The sequence below is a fragment of the Macaca mulatta genome, chromosome 1, assembly GCF_049350105.2.
Source record: "Macaca mulatta isolate MMU2019108-1 chromosome 1, T2T-MMU8v2.0, whole genome shotgun sequence".
Lineage (NCBI taxonomy): Eukaryota > Metazoa > Chordata > Mammalia > Primates > Cercopithecidae > Macaca > Macaca mulatta.
The window spans coordinates 151,924,842-151,950,949 of NC_133406.1; the positions used below are offsets into that span (position 1 = coordinate 151,924,842).

A 26,108-nucleotide genomic window follows, 5' to 3' on the forward strand; every position below is an offset into this window, starting at 1 on the left:
ACAAACTACTACTCTATTTGTTTAAAAGTAAACATACTTCTGACGAATGGCATGAAAATTTACCACTGCCAAATTCAAAAAGCAGAAATAAGAGAGCCCAAGGAATCAGATGCTAAGTTCTGGGATAAAGAGATGATGTCTAGAAGGTGTCCCTACTTCTCCCTATTTCAACACTATGTAAATGGTAGGAATTGCAAGACACTAGACCTAATCTCTATAATACTAATGACAGATGACCAAAAAAAAAAATAAATAAATAAAAAACCACCATGGTAGAGCCATCATTTAGTAACACTAGTTTAACACCAAGACTTTTACTTGGTAGTCAAGAAATATTTAGAAAGTTATTTAGCAAGTTTAATTCAGTAAAGTATGCGCTGCAATTTACAAACATCGTGGTAGTCTATAAGAGCAGCATCAAACCTAAGCTGAAAAAACACACGGTATTGATATATTCAAAGAAACTGTTGCTATACTTCATTACTGTCTATTACTAAATCCATACTACTGCACTTTTCTTTGAGACAGGGTCTCACTCTATCACCAAGGCTGGAGGTGCAGCCACATGATCTCGGCTCACTGCAACCTCCACCTACCAAGTTCAAGCGATTCCTGTGCCTCAGCCTCCCCAGTAGCTGGGACTACAGGCGCATATCACCACACCGGGCTAATTTTTGTATTTTTAGTAGACAGGGGTTCACCATGTTGGCCATGTTGGTCTCGAACTCCTGACCTCACATGATCCACCTGTCTCAGCCTCCCACAGCACTGGAATTACAGGTGTGAGCCACCGCGCCCAGCCTGCACTTTTTTTCTTAATAAAGCAGTGACTCATAATTGAAATATTCTGAGATTTAAAAAGTAAAAAAAAAAAAAAAAAAAAAAAAAGCTAATTAGATCCACTCATCTAGAACCAGAGGCAAGAAAAAATTTTTTAAACTACTGTGATTTCTATCTTAAAACTCTCTGAGCTTCATTGTTCTTCAAAATTCTAGTAAGTAAAATGAGATGAAAAAAAAGAAAAAATGGACTCTACGGCCATGGGACTTTTAGGTGGGAAAAGTCTGTCAGTCTTTAAGTGACAGAACTATGAGCAACTTTTATTTTCTTTTGTGCTTTTCCACATTTTCTGGATTTTCTGTAATACATGTGCATTACATTTCTAATTTGAAAACAATGTAAAGTCTGTCTTAACTACCCGGCTTACCTTCTCATACTAACATCCCCCAAACCACCCTAAAATTGTAATCCTCCCAACTCAGACCTTCCACTTTCCAGTGTCACTGCAAAATTAGACACCACCTTCTAATTTTCCATTAAATGAGTAAACTACCAGTGTGCTATATGGAAGAACGATGTAACTATTATAGAAATCCGTTTAGTACTTTTAAAGGGAATATTTTTGGGAAAAGGGATTAGAAACGTAAATTAAAGAAAACTACGTAATTTCATATGTCAAAGATTATAATGAACTTCTCTTAAAATAATCTAGACATCCCTCATCCTAGGTGACAAATGGAGCCTTCTCATCAATGTATTGTGCTCCTACTAAGTGTCAAACACAGAGCTAGGTTACATATGAGTATAAAATTTTAAAGCAAAGCACAGACAGTCTACAGAGTAATGTCAAATCTTTTGGGAAGTTTTGGGCAAGCATGTGACACCTTTCATGAGAAACAGTAATTCTTAATGAAGAAATCCTGTAAAAAGATTATTTGTACTATGATTCTTTGTGAAATATTAGACCGTATTTACAATAATAAAACACTGCTACATTATAGACTACCAAGTTGAATGTAGAAATCATTTTTCCTTGTTACAGATGGAGCTAACAAGTTAAGTTAATGTTGGTAAATTACATTTTTGGCCAATCTGTAGAAAGTTCACACCACTATAACATTAGATGCAAAATATTTATAGTTCCCCAGAACTGTGGCAATTTAAAGAATGGTACAGTGGGGCCGGGCACAGGGGCTCACACCTGTAATCCCAGCGCTCTGGGAGGCCGAGGCAGGCAGATCATGAGGTCAGGAGTTCAAGACCAGCCTGGCCAACACAGTGAAACCCCGTCTCTACTAAAAATACAAAAAATTAGCCAGGCGTGGTGGCAGGTGCCTGTAATCCCAGCTACTCGGGAGGCTGAGGCAGGAGAATCGCTTGAACCTAGGAGGCGGAGATTGCAGTGAGCAGAGATCGCACCACTGCACTCTAGCCTGGGTGACAGTGCGAGACTCCATCTCAAAAAAAAAAAAAAGAAATAGTGTAATGGGAAACATATAGACCTGGGTTCAAACTCAGACACACAATGTAACCATAAGCAATTTACTTAATATTCTTGAACTTAAGTTTCCTGATCCACAACATGAAAATAACACCTACCTTATTGGATCGCTGTAAAGATCAAATGAGGTGTATAGGATACTAAGTACAATGTCTGATATGTAGCAAATAATTTTTAAAATGTTGTTTGTACTCTCTTATAATTATCCTCTAGTACAATTATCTATACTCTCTTCTGGAAAGCAAAAACCTATCTTGTCATCTTTATATCCTCCAACATAGCTTTGGTAGATACTACATAACTGTTTGGTGAAATTAACCCCCGTAATTTAAGGGTAACTATCTCAACTTTCCACTTGAGCAAGTTACCTCTATCTAAATAAAATCTGCTGAGAATGGAATTTAAAATTCCCAGACCAACACTTTATTGGGCATTTTGATGAAGAAAATGAATCTCCAATAATCAACAAGATAGCTTTATTAGCACACTGCTCAATATTTGGTCTGCATTCTACAAAATTATCATTGTAGCCAACACTTTCATTTTAAGATTCTTTACAGTTTTCATTAATCCAGGTTCCTTGAAAATAAACTTTAGCTTCTTTGGCATTGCAAAAATGTCTAAGTTTTCTGCTATACTTCAAATAAAAAATAAAGAGAATACAACACAACAAATTAGTTATGAGATAAAAATCAGAAATTGGCCATTTTAAACAGCCAATTTTTATTTTTATTACGGTAAATATTCTTCCTTATACCTTGAAACCTCTAGCCACCAAAGTTTACATAGTTTATTAACGCTTCCTTGTTGAATAAGCCTCCTGAATTACTACCAATACTTAAAAACATTACTCCATGCTATTACAGTAATTAACAGGACAGAATACTGTCGTTTCAGATTTTCTTACTTTGCCTTTCCACGACCAAAAGCTAATTCCAGCTCAAGCAGTGGAGTATTTCAAATTCTACAATTTGAAAAAATAATGAAAAGCTGGATATATTTCTAAATAAATATCAATTTCATTAAAGGTAGGTTGTAATATGTAACTTTCAGAGTAAAACAAGTATTCCTGAGACAGGATACATAGCAAAGTAACAGTTTTAACCATTAAATACATCTTAAAACTGGCTACAGAATTTCTTAAATACTTAAAATCTGTATGGCAGAAAAGAATTAAGAATGTCATATTAAACAGTATTTCAGTCTAAGTTTAAACAATTTAGAAGCTTTTAAAAAAACTGATTCTTGAAACGAAAGTTTAATAAATACTTGGTTACTGTACACTAAGTTTCAGGACCCAATGAAATAAAATGTTTGAACGGATGGAAGTATTTGGTGAAGCAAACTTTATGACTATCTTTAGTGTTGATGTAAGTAATATTCTCAAAAATTTTAATAAACACGATAAAGTTTAAATGCAATAACTTTTATCAAAACTGGGAGTCAAATAAACCAAGAAAATGACTTGGATATATGACAACCTATAAGGTAACACTTAATAAAAACTATTCTTTTTTCTGGAAGGGGTTATATTTCAGTTTATCTAGAAGCTTAACTTTAGGTGTTCCTCTATTTTGGTCGTATTTCTAAGTCATCATATTGAAAATTTCTTCCTTCTTTGCTTGCTTCCTTGTTATTACCAAAATTGATCTTTTTAATTAAAAGATCCTAAATGTTGTATTTTAATACACATGAAAATATAATTTTCAGTTCCAGTGCCAAAGTAGGTGTCTTTTATGCCAACTTTCTATAAAATACAAGTAACAATGCCAAATATATTATAACTCGAACACTGCTCAATTCAAAAGAAAACTGACCCTATCATCCTTCTCAATCAAAACCAAAGTATGTTTCTCATGGTTCAAGACCAGGTAATGTAAAGTATTTCTCACTTGCCTCACATCATCTCCATTTTAAAAGCTGATGCAAATTATTTACTATTAATAAAATAGTAAATTACATTCATTTAGCAAATGTGGTATGCTGTACGATCTGCTTATAAAAGGCTAACTGTAATTAAAATATTACATAGCAACATTTTCAATGATATGAAATTCAGCTTTGCATTACCAAAGGATTCTAAATGTGCAACACTGCATTGGTATACATTGTTACAATCTCTATTTTTGTGGAGGAATATCAACTATTATACCAACGTTTTCAACCTTACGTCTGACTGCACAAGAAACCAAACTTATAAAGAGATTTCTTAAAAAGTGTATTTAAACAAGAAATTTAGATGCAGTTGCAATACTTAATTTTGACATCAAGAATCAACTGTTTCAGAATTTCTAGATTTAGTCTTTCTTTAAAAAAATTAACTGTCCAACACACAAAAAGACATGCAAGCATGCTATTTTTTTCCCTAATTCCCATCTACAATCTTCGAGTAGCTAAAAGATAACTATATTAAAATAAAGCAAAATAACTTTTAAGTCAAAAAAACATGAAATTTTAACATCTTTGTTAAAATTCAGATGTAAACACTTCTGGAACACTGCCAAGTAATGAAAAACCCGACAGGGTAGCTTAAGTCCCCATGTACACCATAGAGATCTAAAAACGAAAATCGTGCCTACATCATCAAATATTTAGCTGGAAATGGGAAAATAATAATACTGCTACTCGACATGGACTTAACTAAGCGATCTATTTTGCTCTTATCTTTTGCAGACATGTGGTGCCCAAGTTTTCCCTTTCTCATTAGTAAACAACTTATATAGCTCTTTCTCTGGTGCTCAAATGAGAGGGAAAATGAAAGTCTGAAAAGCATCAGCATCTGAGCTTCCGGATCTGGGCAGGGGTAGCCGAGAAAGGCACCGTGTATCTATCACTTAGTTTAAAAAAAAAAAAAAAAAAAGGAAAAGAAAAAGATAACTCTCAAAATAGAGGAAAGAAATTCTGTCACCTGAAGAGGGCTGGCGAAGTGAAGCAAGCATTTGGTGAGACTCGTTTTTTTAAAAAAAACTTGTCTAGGGGCTGGAAGTTATGGGGGCGCTCTTTGTGCGGAGTCTGAGGGGAGGGGGAGGGACAAGAAAACAGCTTGGGAGTCATTCAAAAGAGTTTAAGGAGCCGAGTACGGAGGAAAGGCGGGGCGGGGCCCAGCCGCGCGAAGGGAGGGGGCGACAGGGGCGTTCGCGGGCAGCTCTGACACCGCGGGAGGGGGCGACGGGCCGGCCTCTCCAGGGACCGGGCGAGAGCAGGCTCCAGCTGCAGCAGGGCTGCAGAGATGGGGTTCCCTCTGGTAGGCAGAATCAAAGCAAAGCGGTGGCAGGCCAGGGCTTTGGCGGGGGAGAGGGTCTGGCTCCCGAGGGAAGCGGTTCCCCGAGGGAAGCAGTTCCCGAGTGACATCCCGGACTTTCCGCACTTAGCGGGCTAGGGGCGCGGCGGCCGCAGGGCTTTCCTTGGTCCCCGACGCCGCGCGGGGCTCTTTCCCTGTCTACTCAGCCAGCGACTCTCGCCAGGGCCGCGGCCCTTACCTGCAGTTCCGTGAGCATAATCTCCCCCCGTTCGGGGTTGGACGCCATTGCGCTCCGGTATGGACTCCGCACCTGGAGGCGGCCGCCGCTGGCAAAGGGAGAAGGCGGGACGGGGCTCAGGGTGGGGGGTGAGGAACGGGGAGAGAAAGAAAAAAACACACAAAAACTAGGGATTCATGGAGGCGCAGCCCCTGCTGGAGGCGCGGCTTATTCCGTCCGGTTCATCGAGAGCGGCGGGGGTGCGAGGGCACTCGTAGCGGGCTTCCTCTCGCCGCCCGCCCGCCGCCGCCGCCGCCCGCACCGGACTGTTCGCCTAGTCGCTCCCTCTGGGCGACGCCAGGAGCCGCCTCAAGTCTCTCCGTGCGGGGCGCTGCGGCCGCGGCTGCAGCTCCTCCTGTCGCACCATTTGGCTGTCACCGCGTCGCAAAAGCGGCCTCACTTGGCGGCTGCCAGCACACGTGACGGCGGCAGTCACTGCCTCTCATCGGGCTGGGAAGGTGGGGCAGAGGGGTTCCCCAGGGCTAGCAAGGCGAGGGGGCGGGGCGGCTTCCGACCCGACTCCGCGGCGAGGGCAGCCATTGGACTCGGCTGGGGTGAAAATGAGGGGAAAGGACTGGGCTGGAGTCTCTGGGGAGGCGGGAAGAGGAAGAAAACACACGCCTACTTTCCTGCTGCGTTAACGGCCTCACTGTGAACACTAGAACTCGGGAGCCTGCTCGCTGTTGTTTTTTTAGGTTTTTTATTTTTTTTTTATTTTTTTTCTTTTTCTTTTTTTTTCCCCCCAGTTCTACCTTGCCGAAGCTTGGGCCTAACTTTAACAGGCACTTTTGTAACCTCCACAACCCAAAAAGCTTCGGAACTCAGATCTTACAGATTACTCCTCTGTTCTTCCCTTGCCCGGCCATCCCCATCAACCCAAACTAATAATCTTGCCTTTTGCTCACCCTCTTCCCCAGCCCACAGCGCGCCTTCTGGACCAGTTAAGGTGCGCAGCTTGCTAAACGGGTCTGGTCTGTACTTTTCATGAAATGTAAGCGGCTGGATCCCTGGCAACTTTTAATGCACAGCCTTTAAGATGCCTTTTTCTTGAAGCTGAACTACTGTTTCTTGCGCTGGAGAACTCTAGAGCTGAGAATTAGCTGGTTTTTTGGATTGTTTTAACTTTATTTAAAGAGGGAGGAGGTGGGACGGGATTACCCTCGGGAAAGGAAAAAAGCCAACTCTCCTTGTCGTGGTAAGCATTAAAGCTAACCTGACTACTTAGTAACATATAGCTAAGTAGAGTAAATCTAGGTGTTTGTTTTTAATGACACTGTAGTATTAAGGAATTTAGAAGTCTCCCACAGGTAGCTTTTGTTTTTGTTTTGTCTGAGCAGTGAATGGATAGGTAAACACGTAACTTTCAATTTTTTGAAGCTGCGGTGCAATTCCTTTGTTAAAAACTACCTGGAGAAAGTGGTAAGGGTTATTTAGGTAGGTTGCTACTTAGGAAGGACATTCGTTGACATAATTCTTAGGAAGCGTAATATTACGTACTGGTCACACGCTCCGTGTAAATCTGTTGGGCTGATGCAAGGAATTATGTTTATCCTTTTGCCTTCTCAACTCTCATATATCAATTCAGCAAACATCTATTGAAGATCTGGAGTTCTGTGGCCACAGTTTCTGAATTCTAACTCATATGTGTGTGATAAAGAATTTTTCTGGTGTGTACTTCACAAGTCTTACAACTATTTATATATCTAATATATTGCCTTGGTTGAAAGTGATAATTAAATTTACGTGAAAGAACACTTGGAAAGGCCAGGATGTGATTACCTTTCCTGGTAACTAGAAGCCAGATGGTGTCCTAGGCTTTGGAGTTACAGCAAGGATTAAGAGTTCTTATCCGGCCAGGTGCGGTGGTTCACGCCTATAATCCCAGGACTTTGGGAGGCCAAGGCAGGCGGATAATCTGAGGTCGGGAGTTCGAGACCAGCCTGGCCAACATGGTGAAACTCTGTCTCTACTAAAAATACAAAAACTAGCTGGGCATGGTGGCGTGCGCCTTGTAATCCCAGCTACTCCGGAGGCTGAGGCAGGAGAATTGCTTGAATCTAGGAGGCAGAGGTTGGAGTGAGACTCTGCCTCAAAAAAAAAAAAAAAAGAGGTCCTTATCCTTGGAGTGACTGGAGAATTCTTTGGGGAAGCCAACTTACATCTAAACAACAATAATTTTAAGTAATAGATACAAAGTGTTAGGGGAGCACTGCATGCTTTTGTGTGTGTGTGTGTGTGTGTGTGTGTGCATGTTTTATTGTGGTAAAATGCATAATCAAATTTATTGTAACCATTTTAAGTGTACAATTCAGGGGCATTGAATGCACACAGATTTATTTATTTATTTTTGAGACGGAGTCTCGCTATGCCACGAGGCTGGAGTGCAGTGGTGCCATCTCAGCTCACTGCAACCTCCGCCTCCCAGGTTCAAGTGATTCTCCTGCCCCAGCCTCCTGAGTAGCTGGGACCACAGGCACGTGCCACCACGCCTGGCTAATTTTTGTATTTTTAGTAGAGACGGGGTTTCACCATGTTGGTCAGGATGGTATCGATCTCTTGACCTCGTGATCTGCCCGCTTCGGCCTCCCAAAGTGCTGGGATTACAGGCATGAGCCACCGTGCCCGGCCTACAGATTTTTGTCACAGCTTACTGCAGAATGGATTTGAGATGGCTGTCATACACATAGAAGGTGATTAATAATGGTGGAACTAAGTTAACTGTGCAAGGGCTTAGAAATACAGTCAATGAGCAGTCTTTGTAAAAATTAATTTAGATATAAATGTTCACATTTCAGCATCATGTAATTTTAGAACTAGAAGTGACTTGAAATACTTAGCTTAACTCCTATTATAGGTAGGAAAAAAATAACAAATAGCTTCCTTAGCTATTTAGGAACAAGACAACAGTATTACTTAGTGGCAGAGGTGGGGACTATTACCTAAGTCTCCTAATTGCCATTCATGCTTATTTTAACCTTCACCATGCCACTATAATAACTTTAAATTGATATTAAACTGAAAGCATTAGACTCTCTTAAATTTTTACCATAGAAAAAGACTTTAAATTTTACATACTTCTAATGTTAAAACAATGTTAATAATTAAAAAAAATTTTTTTGAGACAGTCTTGCTCTTTTGCCCAGGCTTGACTGCAGTGGCATGATCATAGCTCACCACAACCTCAAATTCCTGGGCACAAGGGATCCTCCTGACTCATCCTCCCAAATAGCTGGGACTATAGGTACACACCACTGTTGATAAGGAATAATAATTTTACATTTCACCTATAAATTTAAGCAACAAATATACAAAGTTTTAAAAGTTATGGAATTATTTCTGAGATTAGCCGTGCTAGGGAAAGTAGTACAAAATGGAGGCCAACAATATTAAAACTACTTGATAATCTGAAATATGTGATGATTTAGACAGCAAATTAGTTTCATTTAAGCTGAAATTTACTACCCAGGTAACATTCTCTGTTGAGGGGGAAAAAATGTAATAGGACATGGATCATACTTACCAGACTGCAGCACACTTGAAAAAGTTTTAATAGAAACACATACCAGCTTGATTCAGATGGGTTGTATTGGGCCCCTGTTTACAAATGTGTTTAGGGAATCCTCAATATAGTTCTGAAGTTGTGGTCTAATTTACGTTAACAATAAAAAAAAAAAAAAAAGAAGAGTTTTTTTAGCATCCATTTAAGAGGGCAAAGTCCTTAAAATTATCTGGATTGTATCACTAGTTATGCGGGTACCTTTTTAAATTTTTCATAAATATTTTAAAGGTCTTTAAGAAGTAGAAATGACCAAAAATCTAGACTGAATAGAAAGTGTTATCTTTTTTTCTTAAAGATGAGATGTTACAGGAAAAATTCTAGAAAAGCTAACAATTGTTGTTTTTTTTTCTTTTTCTGTGTTTTTGAAACAGATATTCTGATAATATGGGCCCTCTTTTTCCTTAAATTTCAAGTGAAATGAGACAGGAACCATATATCCAGGGAAAGGGCCAGAAACCTTTATTTTGTGAGTCACATTTTTTATTGCCTTCCGTTGTGTATTTCCCTGTTGCTCTTCCTTAATATTTGTAAACTGTGCAAATTCAAACTTGTCCCTACAGTATGACGGAGAATCAATACGAGAGTTTTGTTTTCCTTTCGTTGTTGTTGTTTTCTATGTTCGTGTTAGAAGAAAAAGCCCACCCCTGCTTCCAAAAGATTAGAATGAAGTAGCAGTGGTAATCAAAGTAAGAGTGCCTAAGGAAAGGCAAAACTCCAGAGGACAGAATAAGAATTACTTGGTCACCACCCTTTTCTTAAGAAACCGCCTTATAGAAATCATTCTCTTGTATGAGCTCTGAAGATAATTTTGAGAACAGGGTTCTTAAGATAAAGTCAAGAACACAGAAGAGTAGTCAGCTATAGTGACTACAGTAGCTGCTTTTTAGAATGTCAGCTCAGTCCACATCCACTTGACTGAGAATTCCTCCTATTCCCAGAGATACCTCTGAAGCCATGTTGACTCTGCTTAACATACCTCTTCCAGTAAACTATGATTAGATCACTGATAGACCATATCCAGGTTTAGCTGATCAGATTTTCCCTCTAAGACTTTGGAAACAGATCATTGGAATGCTGATCAATTGGCAGTCTAGAGTGGCAAGGTGTTGTTCTATGGATTGGATAGCCATTTTCTGCCAGGTACACAACGATGCAGAAAAACTGCTCTTTGGAACGAGAAAAAAATTTAATTCTTCCTATCACTGGGAATATAATGATTACCGCAGCATACCTGGTCGCTTTTTTTTTTTTTTTTTAATTTTTTTTTTTTTGAGACGGAGTCTCGCTGTGTCGCCCAGGCTGGAGTGCAGTGGCCAGATCTCAGCTCACTGCAAGCTCCGCCTCCCGGGTTCCCGCCATTCTCCTGCCTCAGCCTCCCGAGTAGCTGGGACTACAGGCGCCCGCCACCTCGCCCGGCTAGTTTTTGTATTTTTTAGTAGAGACGGGGTTTCACCGGGTTAGCCAGGATGGTCTCGATCTCCTGACCTCGTGATCTGCCCGTCTCGGCCTCCCAAAGTGCTGGGATTATAGGCGTGAGCCACCGCGCCCGGCCACCTGGTCGCTTTTGTCATGGAACTTGTAGTTTGGTAAAACAGGTACAATGATAAGGTAAATTCATAATACTTTAAACATAGGGCAGAGAATCTTTTCCTAAGTACTTCACACTTAAACTGAGTTCTCATAAGTGTGTAAATGTTAACTGGGGGGGGGGGGGGGGGGAAGGTGTAAACAGCCTTCCAGAGAGAGAGAATAACATAGATAAATAGTTCTAATGTGGGTGGGGGAAACTTTATTGTAATTACTGCAAGGTTAAGTAGGTTATAGCAAAGAGATGGGGGAATAAGTAAGAGTGTGTAGACCATATGTATCAGGATAGGCTATGCTATAGGTTATCCTATGTATAGGATAGGTTATGCTGTGTAACAAAATACTCCAAAAGCTTGTCAGTAGTCTACAAGAAGGTTTATTTACCTCCCATCCTGCATGCTTAACATGGCTCTGCTCCATGTCATCTTCACTCTGGACTGAGGCTGACTGAGCAATCTAACATCATTGTCATGGCAGAAGGAAAAGTGGTAAAGCATGGTTCTTAAAGTATAGGCTCACATTTTTTTTCTCTTTTCAACAGCCAAACCTTTGCCATGCCTGAGAGCAACAAGGGGGCACAGACAGCGGTACCACAATGAAGGGTACTGAATATGGGTGAATAGCAATCCAGTTCCATGTTTAAGATTTTGAAAGCCAGGGAGGGTGGCTTGTTCCTGTAATCCCAGCAACTCAGGAGGCTAAGGGAGGAGGATCATTTGAGGCTTGGAGTTAGAGACCAGTCTTGGCAACACAGCAAGACCCTCTCTCAAAAAATAAAATTTTAAAAAGATTTTGATGTTTATCATAGCAGTAATGGAAATACCATTGAATGAATTTTTCATTTTAAACAAGTCAAAATGGCTGTAATGAGGAAAACAGTTTTGAAATGGCCAAGAGTCAATTTGGAGAGAAAAATTAGGGGGCTGTGTTAGTTTTCTAGGCAGAAAAGGGGTGGGTAGTACTTTAAAGTCGGGTCATGGCAGTAGAAATGGAGAGAAGTCAATAGATTTAATAGATAGGAGAATCTAGTCATGTTCAGAGAAGCAGAGATGAGAATATGTGGTCGCAGGATGGCAGAGGAAATATAGCAGGTTTGGTTCTCGATGTCTAAATAGTTGCTGGCTCCAGTCTTCCAGGAAGTCCAGCTACTCTCTTCTTTGTTCTTGGGTTCCTTGTATTCTCCTCATGAATTTCCCTTCCTGCTTAAGCTTGCGTGTGGTTGTGCGTGTGTGTGCTTAAGCAAACAGCCATAACTAGGCTATTAAGCCAAGGAGATAACCATCAGAGAAAGCATGACACCACAGTTCTGCCTACAGGATACAAGTAAGTAGGACCAGCAACACAGTTTAACTGGTGTTATCTCTTCTTCCAGTGACTCCGTCTCTACCCATTCTGCTTATTGTTCCCAAAGGATCCTGACACCAGCAAATGTACAAATTATAAACAATGAGTACATATTAGATCTCATATGAACCTTCCCATAGTAGTTTGTTTATACATCTATTTGGGCAGTTTTTTCTCTACACAGTTATTGGATACAGTCTTGCTCTCACACTAAACTTTAAGCTGCTAGAAAAGGCCCATGTGTCTTAGATAGCCTAGTATAGTATCTCTTATGTCGTAAATATTTGTGTGTGTATATATATATGTGCATTTCTGTATGTATTACAGAAATTTAGGTTGTTAGCTAGGGACTGCATGGCCCTCAGAAAATTAGGTAAGCTTGCCTTGAAGGCCCAGTTTCATAGCCTTTAAAGTCAAGAGCCTCTTTTCTCCTAGTCCATTTGAACCCTGAAAGGTTATTCACAAATACTTTCCTGCCTCTCTCTCCCTCCACATATATTCCCACAACACTCCTCTATCACCTTTGTTCTTTGACTATGCCTATATTGATAGGGACCAGAAGCTCAGCCTATAACTTTTAACTACCCAAACCCTCTGTCCTTAAGCATTTCATGAGTTCATTAACTTTGTACCAGACATTTAAGAGGGATCACACTACAGGATCTGATGGCTTTCACCCCGATGTTGGGTCCATTGCTCTTTTTCCACCCACAATAAATTAACAAGCGAATCCTGCTCCTTTCCCTGCTACAGTTTGATCATACTCAGGTTTTTCTGATTCTTATCTGTTATCCCAAATAAGATTATTTGGACGTTTCTTCAAAATATAAACTGTTCTTTTGAAAGGGGTACCAGAAAATACCATTTTTTCTGACTTGGTACATAATCAACTGAATGAATGCTAACTGTCTGAGTTGTATGTATTTGAAGTAATGAAAAGAAACTGTGCTTTAATCACTATTGAGAAGTTGAACTTTTTATTCTTACCCTTGGTGTTACATATTGAATATTGTCCTCTCCAAATTCATATATTGAAATCCTAACCTTCAATGTGATAATATTAGGAGGTGGGGGCCATTGGGAGGTAATTAGGTCATGAGGGTGAAGACCCCATGGATGAGATTAGTGCCCTTATAAAAGAGTCTCCAGAGAGTTCTCCTGCTCTCTTTCTGCCATGTGCGGATGCAATGAGAAGTCAGCAGTCTACAGCGTGGAAGAGGGCCCTCACCAGAACCTGACCGTGCTGCACCCTGATCTCAGACTTTTAGATCCAGAACTGTGTGAAATAAATTTGTTTTAGTCATAAGCCATCCAGTCTATGGTTTATTACAGTAACCCAAACAAAGACACTAAGGATCTCTTTATACGCTTTGAAAATTACTGAAGACCCTAAAGAGTTTTTATGTGGGCTATATATTGTGATGTTCACTGTATTAGAAGTTAAAACTGAAGAATTTTAAAAACCAGAATATACCAGCTCACATTTCGTTAGCCATCAGAGTGATGGCCTCATTCTATGTCACACAACCTCTGAAAAATTCCACTGTACCCCTATGGGAGAATACAAGTGAAAAAGACAAGTGATATCTTAATTAATTAATTTATTTATTTTTGAGACGGAGTCTTGCTCTGTCGCCCAGGCTGGAGTGCAGTGGCATAATCTCGGCTCACTGCAACCTCCGCCTCCCGGGTTCAAGTGATTCTCCTATTTTAGCCTCCCGAGTAACTGGGATTACAGGCATGCGCCACCACGTCCAGTTAATTTTTGTATTTTTAGTAGAGACAGGGTTTCACCATGTTGGCCAGGCTGGTCTCAAACTGACCTCAGGTAATCCGCCTGCCTCAGCCTTCCAGAGTGCTAGGATTACAGGCGCGAGCCTCCGCCTCCGACTGTCGACATCTTAATATTATTACGAAAATAGGTTTAACCTTACAGACTTTCTGAAACGGTTTTTTAGTGGTCCTCAGACCACACTTTGAGAGCTGCTGCTCTAATCTATAAGGCTACCTCTGATGATTCTGGATTAGTAATATTTTTCTACTTGTAAATATGGTAATGTGTTCTCTGTGCTTCCAGAGTTTAAGATCTATGGTGCCAAAATACAAGCTTCTGAAGTTCTATGAGCTGAAGTACAAGCTTCTTGGCCTTTCAAGTGAAATGTTGGTGCTATGTGTGGGAAAATTTGGCCGGCCATGTCAAAATGGAAAAGGAATATAAGTATGAAAAAATTTACGTGATAAACATGACCATTTTACTACTAGTGCTTCCTTTATTAGAAATGTCTTCTGCAACTTAAAAATAGCAATAAAAGTCAATAGATACAAAAATATTGACCATAGCAAACATTTTAAAGGGTTTGGTTCGGGGAGGTGGAAAACGGGGAGCTTGCTTTCCCTACCATCATTTCTTCAACATCCAGCTATCATTCAATCATGTGTATGTACTATCTGAATTAGAGTAAACATAAACTTTTCTATCAAAGAGGACCCAAAATACTATGGCTTAAAGAACACTGAAATTTGCTTCTTTCTCACAAAGACTGTACCAGGAACCCAGGTTTTTTTCTCTTATTGCTGTGCACTTTCTAAATTATTATCATCCACTATGGCATTATTCTCAGCTGCATGGTTGAAGCTGGGTCAAGGAACTCCATGATCTACCTCATGTGAAGGAAAAAGGAGCTTGTAGGATCATATATCTAATGTCTTGAGGCCCAGGCTAAAAATTACACATTTCTGTTCATATTCCAGTCTGAGAATGTCACGTGGCCACACCTACCTTCAAATGAGGATGAGAAATGTCATCTCTAACTGTGTGTTACGGACCTTGCTACAACTCTTCCTTAAGAACAGGGACAGGGTGGAGTTTGACGGACAATTCACAGTATCCACTTCATAGGTATTTGAGTCATTGATTTTTGCCATTGGTAAAGCATTCTACTTCTCAGGCTTTAAAATGCGAGCTTCAGAGAAAATGTATTATTTGTATCAGTTATAAAAAAAAAAAAGACAGCAAATTCTTAGAAAACTCCCTCCTAGCTTGAACCTTCTTAGAACCCAGCCACCGTTCTGTAAGAAGTCAAAGCTTCATGGAAAAGCCATATATATAGGTGTTGTGGTCGATAGTCCCAGCTGAGCCTAGCCTTCAAATCATCCCAGCCCAGTCACCAGACAGGAGAGTAAAGACCTATTTTCTTCTTGGTAAGAGATCTTCCATTGTCAGCTCTTCCAGCCCCCATCAGTTCAAGTTGCTTCCAGCTGTTAGAAGAATCCTATTTGAGGTCCTAGACATCATGGAAAGAGACAATCCCCACTATGCCCTTTACAAACTCCCAAATCATAGAATTTGTAAGCATAATAAAACGGTCGGTTGGTTGGTTTGGTTGGGGGTTGGGGAGACAGAATAATAGATATACATGGCAATAAATACATGGCAATATTTAACTAGAACATACATTCCAAGTCAGATATTTAAATAGGCCCTCTTCTCAAATTTCCCATGATAGAATTTTTTGAAATATTTAAGTTATCTAAAGTGAGTGATTAAAAACAGGTTAGCTTGGCCAGGAGGAGTGACTCACACCTGTAATACCAGCACTTTAGGAGGGCGAAGCAAGCAGATCACCTTAAGTCAGGAGTTTGAGACCAGCCTGGCCAACATGGTGAAACCCTGTCTCTACTAAAAATACAAAAAAAAAAAAAAAAAAAAAAAAAAATAGCCGGCATGGTGGCACACACCTGTAGTCCCAGCTACTCAGGAGTCTGAGCCAGGAGAATCACTTGAACCTGGGAGGCAGAGGTTGCAGGGAGCCTAGATCACACCACTGCACTCCAGCCTGGAAGAGAGACTGAGAATCCATCTCAAAAACAAAACAAAACAAAACGAAAAACCAGTTTAGCTTTTATAATTCATTCACTCATTTCACAAAATTTATGGAGTATCTAAAATTTACTGGGATTATACCTGCATACACACATTAGGGCCCAGTTACATTCAGTCCTGTGTTTCCCATGTAGATTTTGAGCTTCTTGAGTGAAAACAATATTACTTCTGTAATCTTCACAGCATCCAGTAAAATATAAAGTTTAATATGAGTAGAAAGTGCTTGATAAGAACTTGTTTGATGATTTTTAAAATTTATAATAGAAGTGTGTATATATATCTATTCTTTATGTGCATACATACTACTTATTCAGGTGTGGCTGAAAAATGTGTGTTTTCTAATTAAAAGTAACAACTGCTAGTTGTAAGTACTTATAAAATATAAAAACGATTTTAAAATATGTCACTTTATAAAGATTCTTATGAAGGGTTTCCTATCAAAGATGCTATTTTGGCAGTATTACAGTCATTTGCATATTTATTTTTATATGCTGGTAATTCACATGATCTGTGTATTGCTTTTACAGTTTAACTGTAAGCCTCTTGCCAAAAGAAATTTTATTTTTAAAGTATCTTATCACTACACACACATATGCAAGCAGTCTGAATTGTATAAAATATAAGATCCACATTTCAATTGCTTTACTTTGTTGCCTATCACAACTAGAGCTTCCTAAAATTCTCCTTTATTAGAGCAAAATGTGGCTGATTCAAATATCATGCTTCAGCTGCCTTCATCATTTGAATGAAATAAGCTCCCAGCAAGATGTATTGAAGAAACTATGGTTCAAACTGTGTTATCCTGCTAAACAGCAATCTGCTAAACATTTCTGAAGCAATTTAACTGTGACTTAGTTGCAAACAATGTGAACACTTAATCTATAACTTGAAAATTCAAGACTTTTCTCATGAGTTCACTTGCTTCAGAGAAAGATACTTCCTATTTTCTTATGAGCTAAGAATGGAAAGCTAAGAACTATTAAAACAATGAAAATGATCAAGCTTATAAGTTGAGTTTGTATTAAATCTGAAGTATTGTAGATATAATGATATTATATCACCTATTGTAGGTATAAACATATTGTAAGGGCTTTTACCCAAAAGAATAGGACTTGCTTTTAAATTTATTCTGGGTTACATTTGTCTTACCATAAATTTTTCATTAATATATCCTACCTATATTATTAACATCATTTTTTCACTGTTTTCTCATGCTGATAAACTCTGTATTTGGAGTAATTATATGCCTAAAAAATGCATGCCATCTTCACGAGGCCAACATTCCAAATATATTTTTTGCACTGAGTTAATAAAATATGTTACATTAATGAACTATACAATAATCTTTAATACTGATCAAACCATGTTTAAATTTGAAATTCACTATATTTATCAATATGTGAATAAAGATAAAGGAAAATGGACACAGGTTTATCAAAATAAGGGAAAGTAAATCCTCATTCTTATTTTACGTCAGTTATTTTTAAAGATGTTATTTAGGCTATGACTAATATGTCGAAACTCACCATGTAGACATCGTGTGGGTATAACTGTACAATGTTAAAGTTCACTTACGTTTGTTTAAAATAACTGTTGATTAGCCAGATTTTCTTATATTTCAACCTCTTGGCTTGGCATTGTGTGAGTAGTGTAGTAATAGAATAATAATAAAGCAAATAATTTTTTGTAGCCTAACTCAATTTTTCACTTTTGAACTATCTTTCTAAAACCATTAACCTTCAAATGCATTTTTCTCTTCCAACTGATTCGTGATGTAGGCTAACATTTTAGTTATGGCAGCTCTGAATTAATCATTTTTCATTAGTACCTGTTTTACTTACCCTAGGTACCATGCTGAAAGTTGATCTCAATTTGGGCCTTTTCCTATCACTTAAATGCTGAAAGAATTTAAATTTCTTAGTTATAATGATAAACTCAACTCATTTGTTTTTATTTGAAAGGTAAATGAAGCCAGAAGCTATAAAGACTTTTATGAAAATAAAAAGCGTACACAAAGTGTTAGATTTGATTTGTTTGGTATGCAGTGTTTACAGGACATCCTTTGCCTAAGGCAGTATTAATGGATGAAATTCAGGACATTCCTGGCAGAGATTTGAGGTGTTATGGTGAAGATTTTCTATATATTCATTCCCTCTACACTTGCTGTGATATTGACGTGGTCTTTTGGATAGATATAGCTTGTACACAAATCATAGTTACATCTATAATTGGCAAAGTATGTTTTTCAGCATACCATCATTTTTTTCTCCTGCTCTCCTCTACTTACCTCCTTCTCTAGCCCATGTGGTTAGAAATTACTTTCAACAGATTGGTGAAGATGTGTAGAATAAGGGTAATATTCCGCAAGCTACAGCATCCACTCTTTTTATGGTTTGAATTTTTTTCTCTATCTCTATATACTTCTGAAATCTGTAATTCTTGTGTGTTTTGAACCTAACTCATCCCCCCAAAACAATTCTAACTTTAATATCCTCCCTCAATAATCCATATCTTCCTTATCAGTTACAGTCTTAAAATTCTCCCTTTTGTCAAATCTATATACAGTTGTTCATGAGTGATTGTTTTCAGGACCACCCCCTCGTATCCAAATCCACAGATGCTCAAATCCCTTGTGTAAAATGGCATAGTATTTGCATATACCCTACCCTGTATATTTTAAATTATCTCTAGATTACTTAGAATACCTAATAAAATGTAAATGCTGTGTAAATTAATTGTTATACTGTACTGTTCAGGGAATAATGACAAGTAAAAATGTCTGTACCTGTTCAGTACATATGCAACCATCCATTTTTTAAATGTTTTCAATCTGATGTTGGTCGAATTCAAAGATAGGAAATTCATGGATACAGAGAGCTCTCCACTATCAACTTTGAAAATAGAATAGCTGAGTTTTACGTTTAGCAATTGAAAATAGGAGAAATAATTTGCAGATATAAGTATGTATTAGATTAACTGGATGACTTCAAATCTCTGTCCAGGAATTGTCAATTTGTTTACATGTAATCCAAATCCAATTTTCTTAAATATCAAGGGATTGCATTAGAGTCCCATTTGTTTCTTAATTTGAATTGTCTTGTGAATCAGCCAAGGTACAGAAAATAAAATATGATAAGCCAAAGTACAGAAACATTTTTATTTTCATTTCAGGCAGGCAGTCAAGAGTATTAAGATTTGAGCTGTAACTTTAGGTAAAATTGCCCCTACAATTCTACTGTTGTTATTTTTACCTAATACACTACTTAGTATATCTCTGTTTCGCTGTATTGGCATCTGTTTAATGAGACCACAAACAGTAAAACAGTAAAGAACAAAGAGATAAGGAGAATGAAATAACAGTAGAATTTAGAAGTTAAATAAAACACATTCAATTTTACCTCTTTCCAGAGGAGCCTATACCAGCTCTAAGTTCAACTGCCTGAGACCGAAGTGATGATTCTGTCTACCTATTTGCCTTGGTTAGTATACTTATTGGCCCAACCATTACATATGACAAAAGATAACTTGTATGTGTTGCATGTGTGTGTGTGTGTTTACATGGGTCAAATACATTTCTCATGTCAATAATAATAATATAGTAAACATTTATGCCAAATACTGTTCTAAATGCTTTATAGTTTATCCTCCCAATGACCCTACGAAGTAAGTACTATTAGTACTTATCTTTTATAGGTGAGGAAACCGAGACTTAGCAGGGTTAAGTGAACTGCCCATAGCTTCACAGATGCAGGAGGCAAAACCAGAACTCAAAATTGCCTGGCTCTACTAGAGTCTATGTTCTCTCAATGCAAACACTCGCTTATGCAACTATGAACTCTGAAATCCATTGATTAATAGGTTGAGGCAGAACAAAATTAACAAAATAGAATTATATTTTACTTGATTCCCTAGTCTATTCAAATCTGTGTAATAGATAGAGTATCTATTTTATATATAAAATTTTTATATAAAAATTTTTTTTCTAAAAACTTTTCCAAAGTAAATATAGTATTTTATGTTAAAACTACTCAAAGGAGTTAGGAGATCATTATGACCCTTTTATCCCTACCTTTTCACTTCAAATCATGTGCTTAGGCAGGAACACCACATGTATGTTCTACTGGCATGTAAAGGACATATAAAAGGCATATTCTCATATCCCCAGTGTACTACTTTTGAAATACACCCTTTATTACTGTGGTGTTTTCCTAATTACTCATTTCTAATTACATTCACAAGTCATTATTAATAATGACATCTTATTCCTTATTCAGTTAAACATTTGCATAATGTTCTTTATACAATTAAGCATTTGCATAGGTATTTTGGGTTACACAGTGTTCCTAGATCATTTAACACTGTATGTGAAAAAACATATCTCATTTGTCTAACTTAAAACTAAAAAACAGAAAATGCAGAAATGATCTTGAAATTCTTCTTTAAAAAACATACTGTGAATAGATTTAAGGGAAAAAAATGTTATTTGAAGACTGCATATTCTTTCAGTATTGGCTGGCACTCTGAAATTTTAATGTACCTCGCAATAGATTTAGTTTATAACACTATGACAGAGTTAGGAGCAACTTTCTGTTATTCAAATAGTCTCACTTTGTGTATTTAAATTTCTTAATTGAGCTAATCTAATTCCAAAATTCAAATTCAAACCAAGTATCCCTGGGTGCATTGTGTCTCAATTGTAGGCAATAAATGATCACCAGTTCAAGGCAATAATTGTATATCTTCCATCTACATATTTAAGATTAATAAGTAAAAACAAAGGAAAAGACAGCCTCACACATCTTTGAATCTCAGCACCTCCCTTGGTGATCTCATCTACTCTTCCAGCTTCCTCTAACTCCCAAATTTAGAATTCTATCCTTGACTTGTCTTGTTATCTTCAACCTCACATTGAATAGTCTGAATATTTCCACTTACACATTTCACTTTCACCTCAAACTCAAATTTTTTAGAGCCGAACACATCACCTTTAAGCAAGTCTCCCCTTTCAAGTTTCCTTATTTCTATGAAAAGTATCTTCATTCTTCTAGTTATCCAGACCTAAAATAATTAAGTGATTTTCGACTCCTATCTCTCTACTCTTTTTTTTTTTTTACCTCACCCACTGTTGATTGCAAGTCTTTTCTGTTTATTACTTTATTAATGTTTCTTACATCCATCCCTTGTTTTTTCTACTGCCACATCCCCAGTTAAGGCCCTCAATATATTTCATAGGCTCACAATGTACTAAGTATTCTCCCACATCACTTAGGATGTTTGGATGAGCTATTGCTGCAAAATCAATTGTACTATTTTCTGCTGCTGGTACCTGCTCACTGTTGACAACATCAAATTCTTCAGTAAGTTCTCTACAGCATTTTTTTTCTTTTTCATGGCTGGTTTTCTTGTTTTCCAGTCATTTGGAGCTAGCACCTACACTAGTCTAGATTCCTTGTTTTTCTATTTACCACATCTCATAGCAGAGACTACTTCTCTGGCAATACAACTGATTTGTAATTCACTCTTAGCCTTAGATTGCCTTTGTTTTGAAGCTCACTCCTGAATTACCAGAGGAATGAGCCATGATCTCAGAGACAGATCGTTCTCTCTTCCCACCCATGATTCCTAATCCCCTAAATGTAACCTCAGTCTTCTCTTTGTAATCATAAGGTGGAACATCCTTTCCCAAGAGACTACTGATATATACTAAAGTACACACAGGGCCCCAGTTGACCAACAAATTAATCTCATTTAGCACTTCACATGAATGGTGAAATCATTTGCATATTTAGTGATGACAATAAGTCTCTACTCCCTATCCTGTTCAAAGCTTTACCATAATGTCTATCTGCATTGGGGTTACACTTTCAACATCTGCTGTTGCTACACGTAAAAGATGAAGTTCAAATGTGTGACACGTATACTTAAATAGGCTTCACATTATGTGAATGAATCTGTAGTTCTGAGCCTTTTTCCCCCATTCTATAAAGGATTCACGAATGTGTGTGTGTGAGAGAGAGAGAGACAGAGAGAGAATGATCTCATCATTGGGATGACCTTAAATCTCTTACAAAGAAGAGCACTTTAGAAAACGTTAGAAGCACATCTATTTCTAGGAAGAAGTGTTACTTAGGATATACCTCATATTCTTCACAACAGGTAAATATACTATTTTCCTATGACCATGGAGTTGAGAACATTGCCAAAATAGTGAGTTTACTTTTATTTTTTTCAAAAGCTTTACAAGAAAGGAGAGGTTAGACTTCTTACTTAACCTCGCAAAGGTACATTTAAATAGAGATCCCCCTTCTTTTCATCAGAGACCATACTCGGAAAGTCTCTATAAGGTAGGTGGATTATGTATGTGAGTGAAGTGCAGGATATAAGAAAAACAATATTGTAAGCTTGAGGATAAATGACAACTGACACTGAACTCTGTCTGGGAGATATTAAGGGATGATAGGGACTCCAGAATATGGTACAGCCCTGCTATGGCCTGAATTTTGTTCCCCTCCCTGACAAATTCCAGTGTTGAAATTCTACCCCACAAGGTGATGGTAGTAGAAGGTGGGGCCTTTGGGAGGTGATTAGGTCATGAGAGTATCCCCTCATGAATAAGATTAGTGCCCTTAGAAGAAGCCCAAGAGAGACCTATCATATCATCCACCACGTGAGAACATAATGAGAAGGGGCCATTTATGAACCAGAAAACTGGCCTTCAGCAGACACTGAACCTACTGGCTCCTTGATCTTGAACTTCCCAGCCTCCAGAACTATGAGAAATTAATTTATTCTGTTTGGGAGCACCCAGTTTATGATATTATAGCAACCTGAGTAGACTGAGACAAGCTTTATCTCAGAAACGAAGTTGCTACATGGGATGGAATTCAGTGCTAGGGATGGCAGAGTGGAAAGACAGGAGAAACTTAGATCTCTGATAATTGTGGACCATACCAAACCAGGACTACTACCTCCACACAAAATTGGTAAGTCCAGGGAAGCGGTAGCTTCAGCATTTCAGACCCAAGGATCAGCAGGGCTCTTTCTGTCTTTCAGGTCTTACTTGCCTCTGCTGCTCCTAGCATGCTAGCTTCTATCTCTCTTGAATAGAATCTCTCCACGTGGTTGGAAAAGTGCCACCAGCAACTTTTCATTTGGCACTTCACATGAATAGTGACAACATCTGCATGCTTCAGGCTCTATACTTGGAGCTTGTGATCCTAAAGCAATACCAGGATACTCCTCCCTTATACCTCTAGCTGAAAGTTCTGGGTCATTGGATGGGCCTGGGACAGGTACATGCCCATCCCTGAACTAGTATGATTGGCCTTTCAGACATTGGCCTTTCAATTGAGTAGATGAATTATTTCCTGAAAGAACTGGGAGGAGGCAGACAAAAACTATACTTTCCATAATCGATTGCATCTCCTGTATTGCAATTATCTTTCGAGTTCTCCATCTCCTCTACTCCTTTGTAGGGCCTTGAGGGCAAAGACTGCACCTTATTAATTTTGTACCCACCCAGTCAAGACTAGGACCTGGCATATAGTAGACCTTCAGCAAATAGTTGCTGAAGAAAAAAATGAACAAAAAAATGCAGGCAAAGAATTTCAGTAGGAGTGGGTTAGGAACCCATGACAAAACTATAAGCAATAGGTAAAAATACCAGCAATAAGTAACGGCATTGTGACCACTAAGGTAGCCTCAGGTCTGGGAATTTTATACAGTTCCGGCAGAGACAGGAACTTACTATAATGTAACCAGTTTAGACTGAATAAATGTGTAATTGGCATATAAACTTGTATGCCTAGGCAAGCAAGTATTTTTTTTTGCAAGAAGTTCCTGAAAGTCTCTTATAATTTGTTGTTTAATCTTGTTAAAAATTTTAAAATGTCATATTTGCAAATATGGGTCAGGATGATAGAAATGTAAACCACTATCAGAGAAATCAGTTTGACTGACACAAATGATAAGGGATAATTTTAGATTCAGAATGGCTGGGGAACTACAAGATCATTTCATAGTAGACAAGTCTCGGTTTTATTAATGCCTTCCCAAAGCATTAGTTCAGGTAGGACCACGTAATTTAATAAGAGAATTGTGCCAAGATAAGAAAAGATATAAAAATAAAAACGAACATGAGTGAGGTTCAAAATTGGCTTCTTTGGGAAATTGAGATGAGATAGCATGGGAGGGAGACTTGTGGTAAGAATTGCTGTATTCAGGGTTATGTGTGTATAGAAGGATGAGAAACATTCCACAGAGAATTAGCCACAGGATCACTTTTGAGGAAAGAAGCCAGACAGGGGCCATCAGTGTTAATCTTAGGAAGAAATCATTTGTTGAGGAGGTGAGCAGAATAAAATATAGCCTTGTGAAAAGGATAGAGGTAAAATGAGTGAAAGATTTGCTTTAAAGATGCAATTTTATGCTCAGATTTTGAGTAATATCTCTATTCTATAATATATAGACTATCCTGGCATTTGTTAAATGAGTATACCTTCTTACTCAGTTCTTAAGTATTTGGTTTATTTTAAGAATTAAAAAAATTAAGATGCACTGAGCTTATTTTTATACTAGATGTTATCCAGATCCTATATGATGTTACAGAGGGCAAAAATATCATATTGTATTCATTGTATATTCATCTCTGTATTTCCAAAACCTAATAAAGTCTACAGCCCCACAGTAGACACTCAATAGATGCTTACTGAGTGAAAGATTCCTTAACTTCTGTAGTACTTTACAAATTCCAAAGTAGTTTCATACACATGATTTTGTATAATACTATAATAGCCCTTTGAGGTATTTATAATACATTTTTCAGATGAGAAAATAGATTTAAAAGAGGAAAATGACTTTCCAAGTCACAAAGATTTTGAATCCAAATCTTCTTCCTTCTGTTTTAGTTTAGTCTAGTCACAATGCTTCCCTTCTATGAGTAAAGTATATTTTAAATCACTACACACCCAGAGACATACAGAGATATAGAGGCTATCTATTGGTTTGTCTGCTCAGCACCACACCTCCTTTAGGGGACCAAATGCTGCCATTCATACTATTCTATGCTTCTGGTCACTGGAGTATGAAAATGATCCATTTCAAGCCCATAATAGTACTCCAAACTATTCCAATTTTAGTCCTGGAGAATTTTTCAATTTAGAGGTAAAAAGGGTTATTGTCCTTTCAAATTTCGGAGTAGAAGAATGGAAAGTGAGTGTGGTCTGTTTATGGCCATGGAGGAAGAGTATTGTAGTTGGAGAAAAATAAGGCAAGCCAATTGTGATGTATAAAGATATAGAGCCCCAGACTGATCACGCCAAATAGGTCAGCTTCATCCTATGTATATTGAACCATATGAAATTACCATTTTTTTTGTAGGTCAAAAATGGCTAAATATCATTTTCATTTGGCTCAATCTAACATGCAATATTATCCAGAATCTTAATAATAGAGATTAATCACTTAATAATAGTGATTTCCAGCTCAAGACTTTCTTGAGATAAATGGGAAAATGAAGGCCTAGAAATGTCAAAAGAGTAGCTAAAGGTTAGTACTAATGCAGGTTTTCTGAATTTCAGTCTAGGACCCTGTCCATTAAGCATAATGAGTCTAAAATTTTAAACTAGTCACTTTCAAATTTCATAAACCAGTTGCTCTTCACCACTTGTTTTATTTTAAATTTAGATTATTTTCTTCTTTGTTAAGCCTAGGGAAAGGGAAATATGCTGTATGACTCAAGGCAGACAGATTTACTTGTTACAAACTTTTCCAGGAGAAATAATTGATAGATTTTGACTAGTATCATGAACTTTAAAACCAAAAGAAATAACCTGACACGAGTTAAACGCATGGTCATTTTAAAGGCAAAATTCACATATGCAAAATTCTGACTAGTATATTTTTTCCTTTTAATTAGATCTTCCAAGGAATGTCACA

General features: G+C 37.9%; 1 protein-coding gene and 1 long non-coding RNA gene across 6 annotated transcripts in view; one reads left to right on the plus strand and one right to left on the minus strand.

The window, feature by feature from the left end:
* The window catches only part of PKN2 (protein kinase N2), a 162,817-nt gene extending 156,645 nt beyond the window's left edge, over nt 1–6,172 (minus strand). For all 3 annotated transcript variants that reach the window (XM_077953238.1, XM_015144447.3, XM_077953236.1), the window contains exon 1: nt 5,761–6,172. In XM_077953238.1, the coding sequence (XP_077809364.1) occupies nt 5,761–5,808 (48 nt within the window). In that variant the 5' untranslated portion in view covers nt 5,809–6,172. The remainder of the gene's footprint in view (nt 1–5,760) is intronic.
* The window catches only part of LOC106999565 (uncharacterized), a 153,464-nt gene continuing 132,338 nt past the window's right edge, over nt 4,983–26,108 (plus strand). For all 3 annotated transcript variants that reach the window (XR_003721755.2, XR_003721756.2, XR_003721759.2), the window contains exon 1: nt 4,983–5,223. This is a non-coding gene — a long non-coding RNA (uncharacterized LOC106999565). The remainder of the gene's footprint in view (nt 5,224–26,108) is intronic.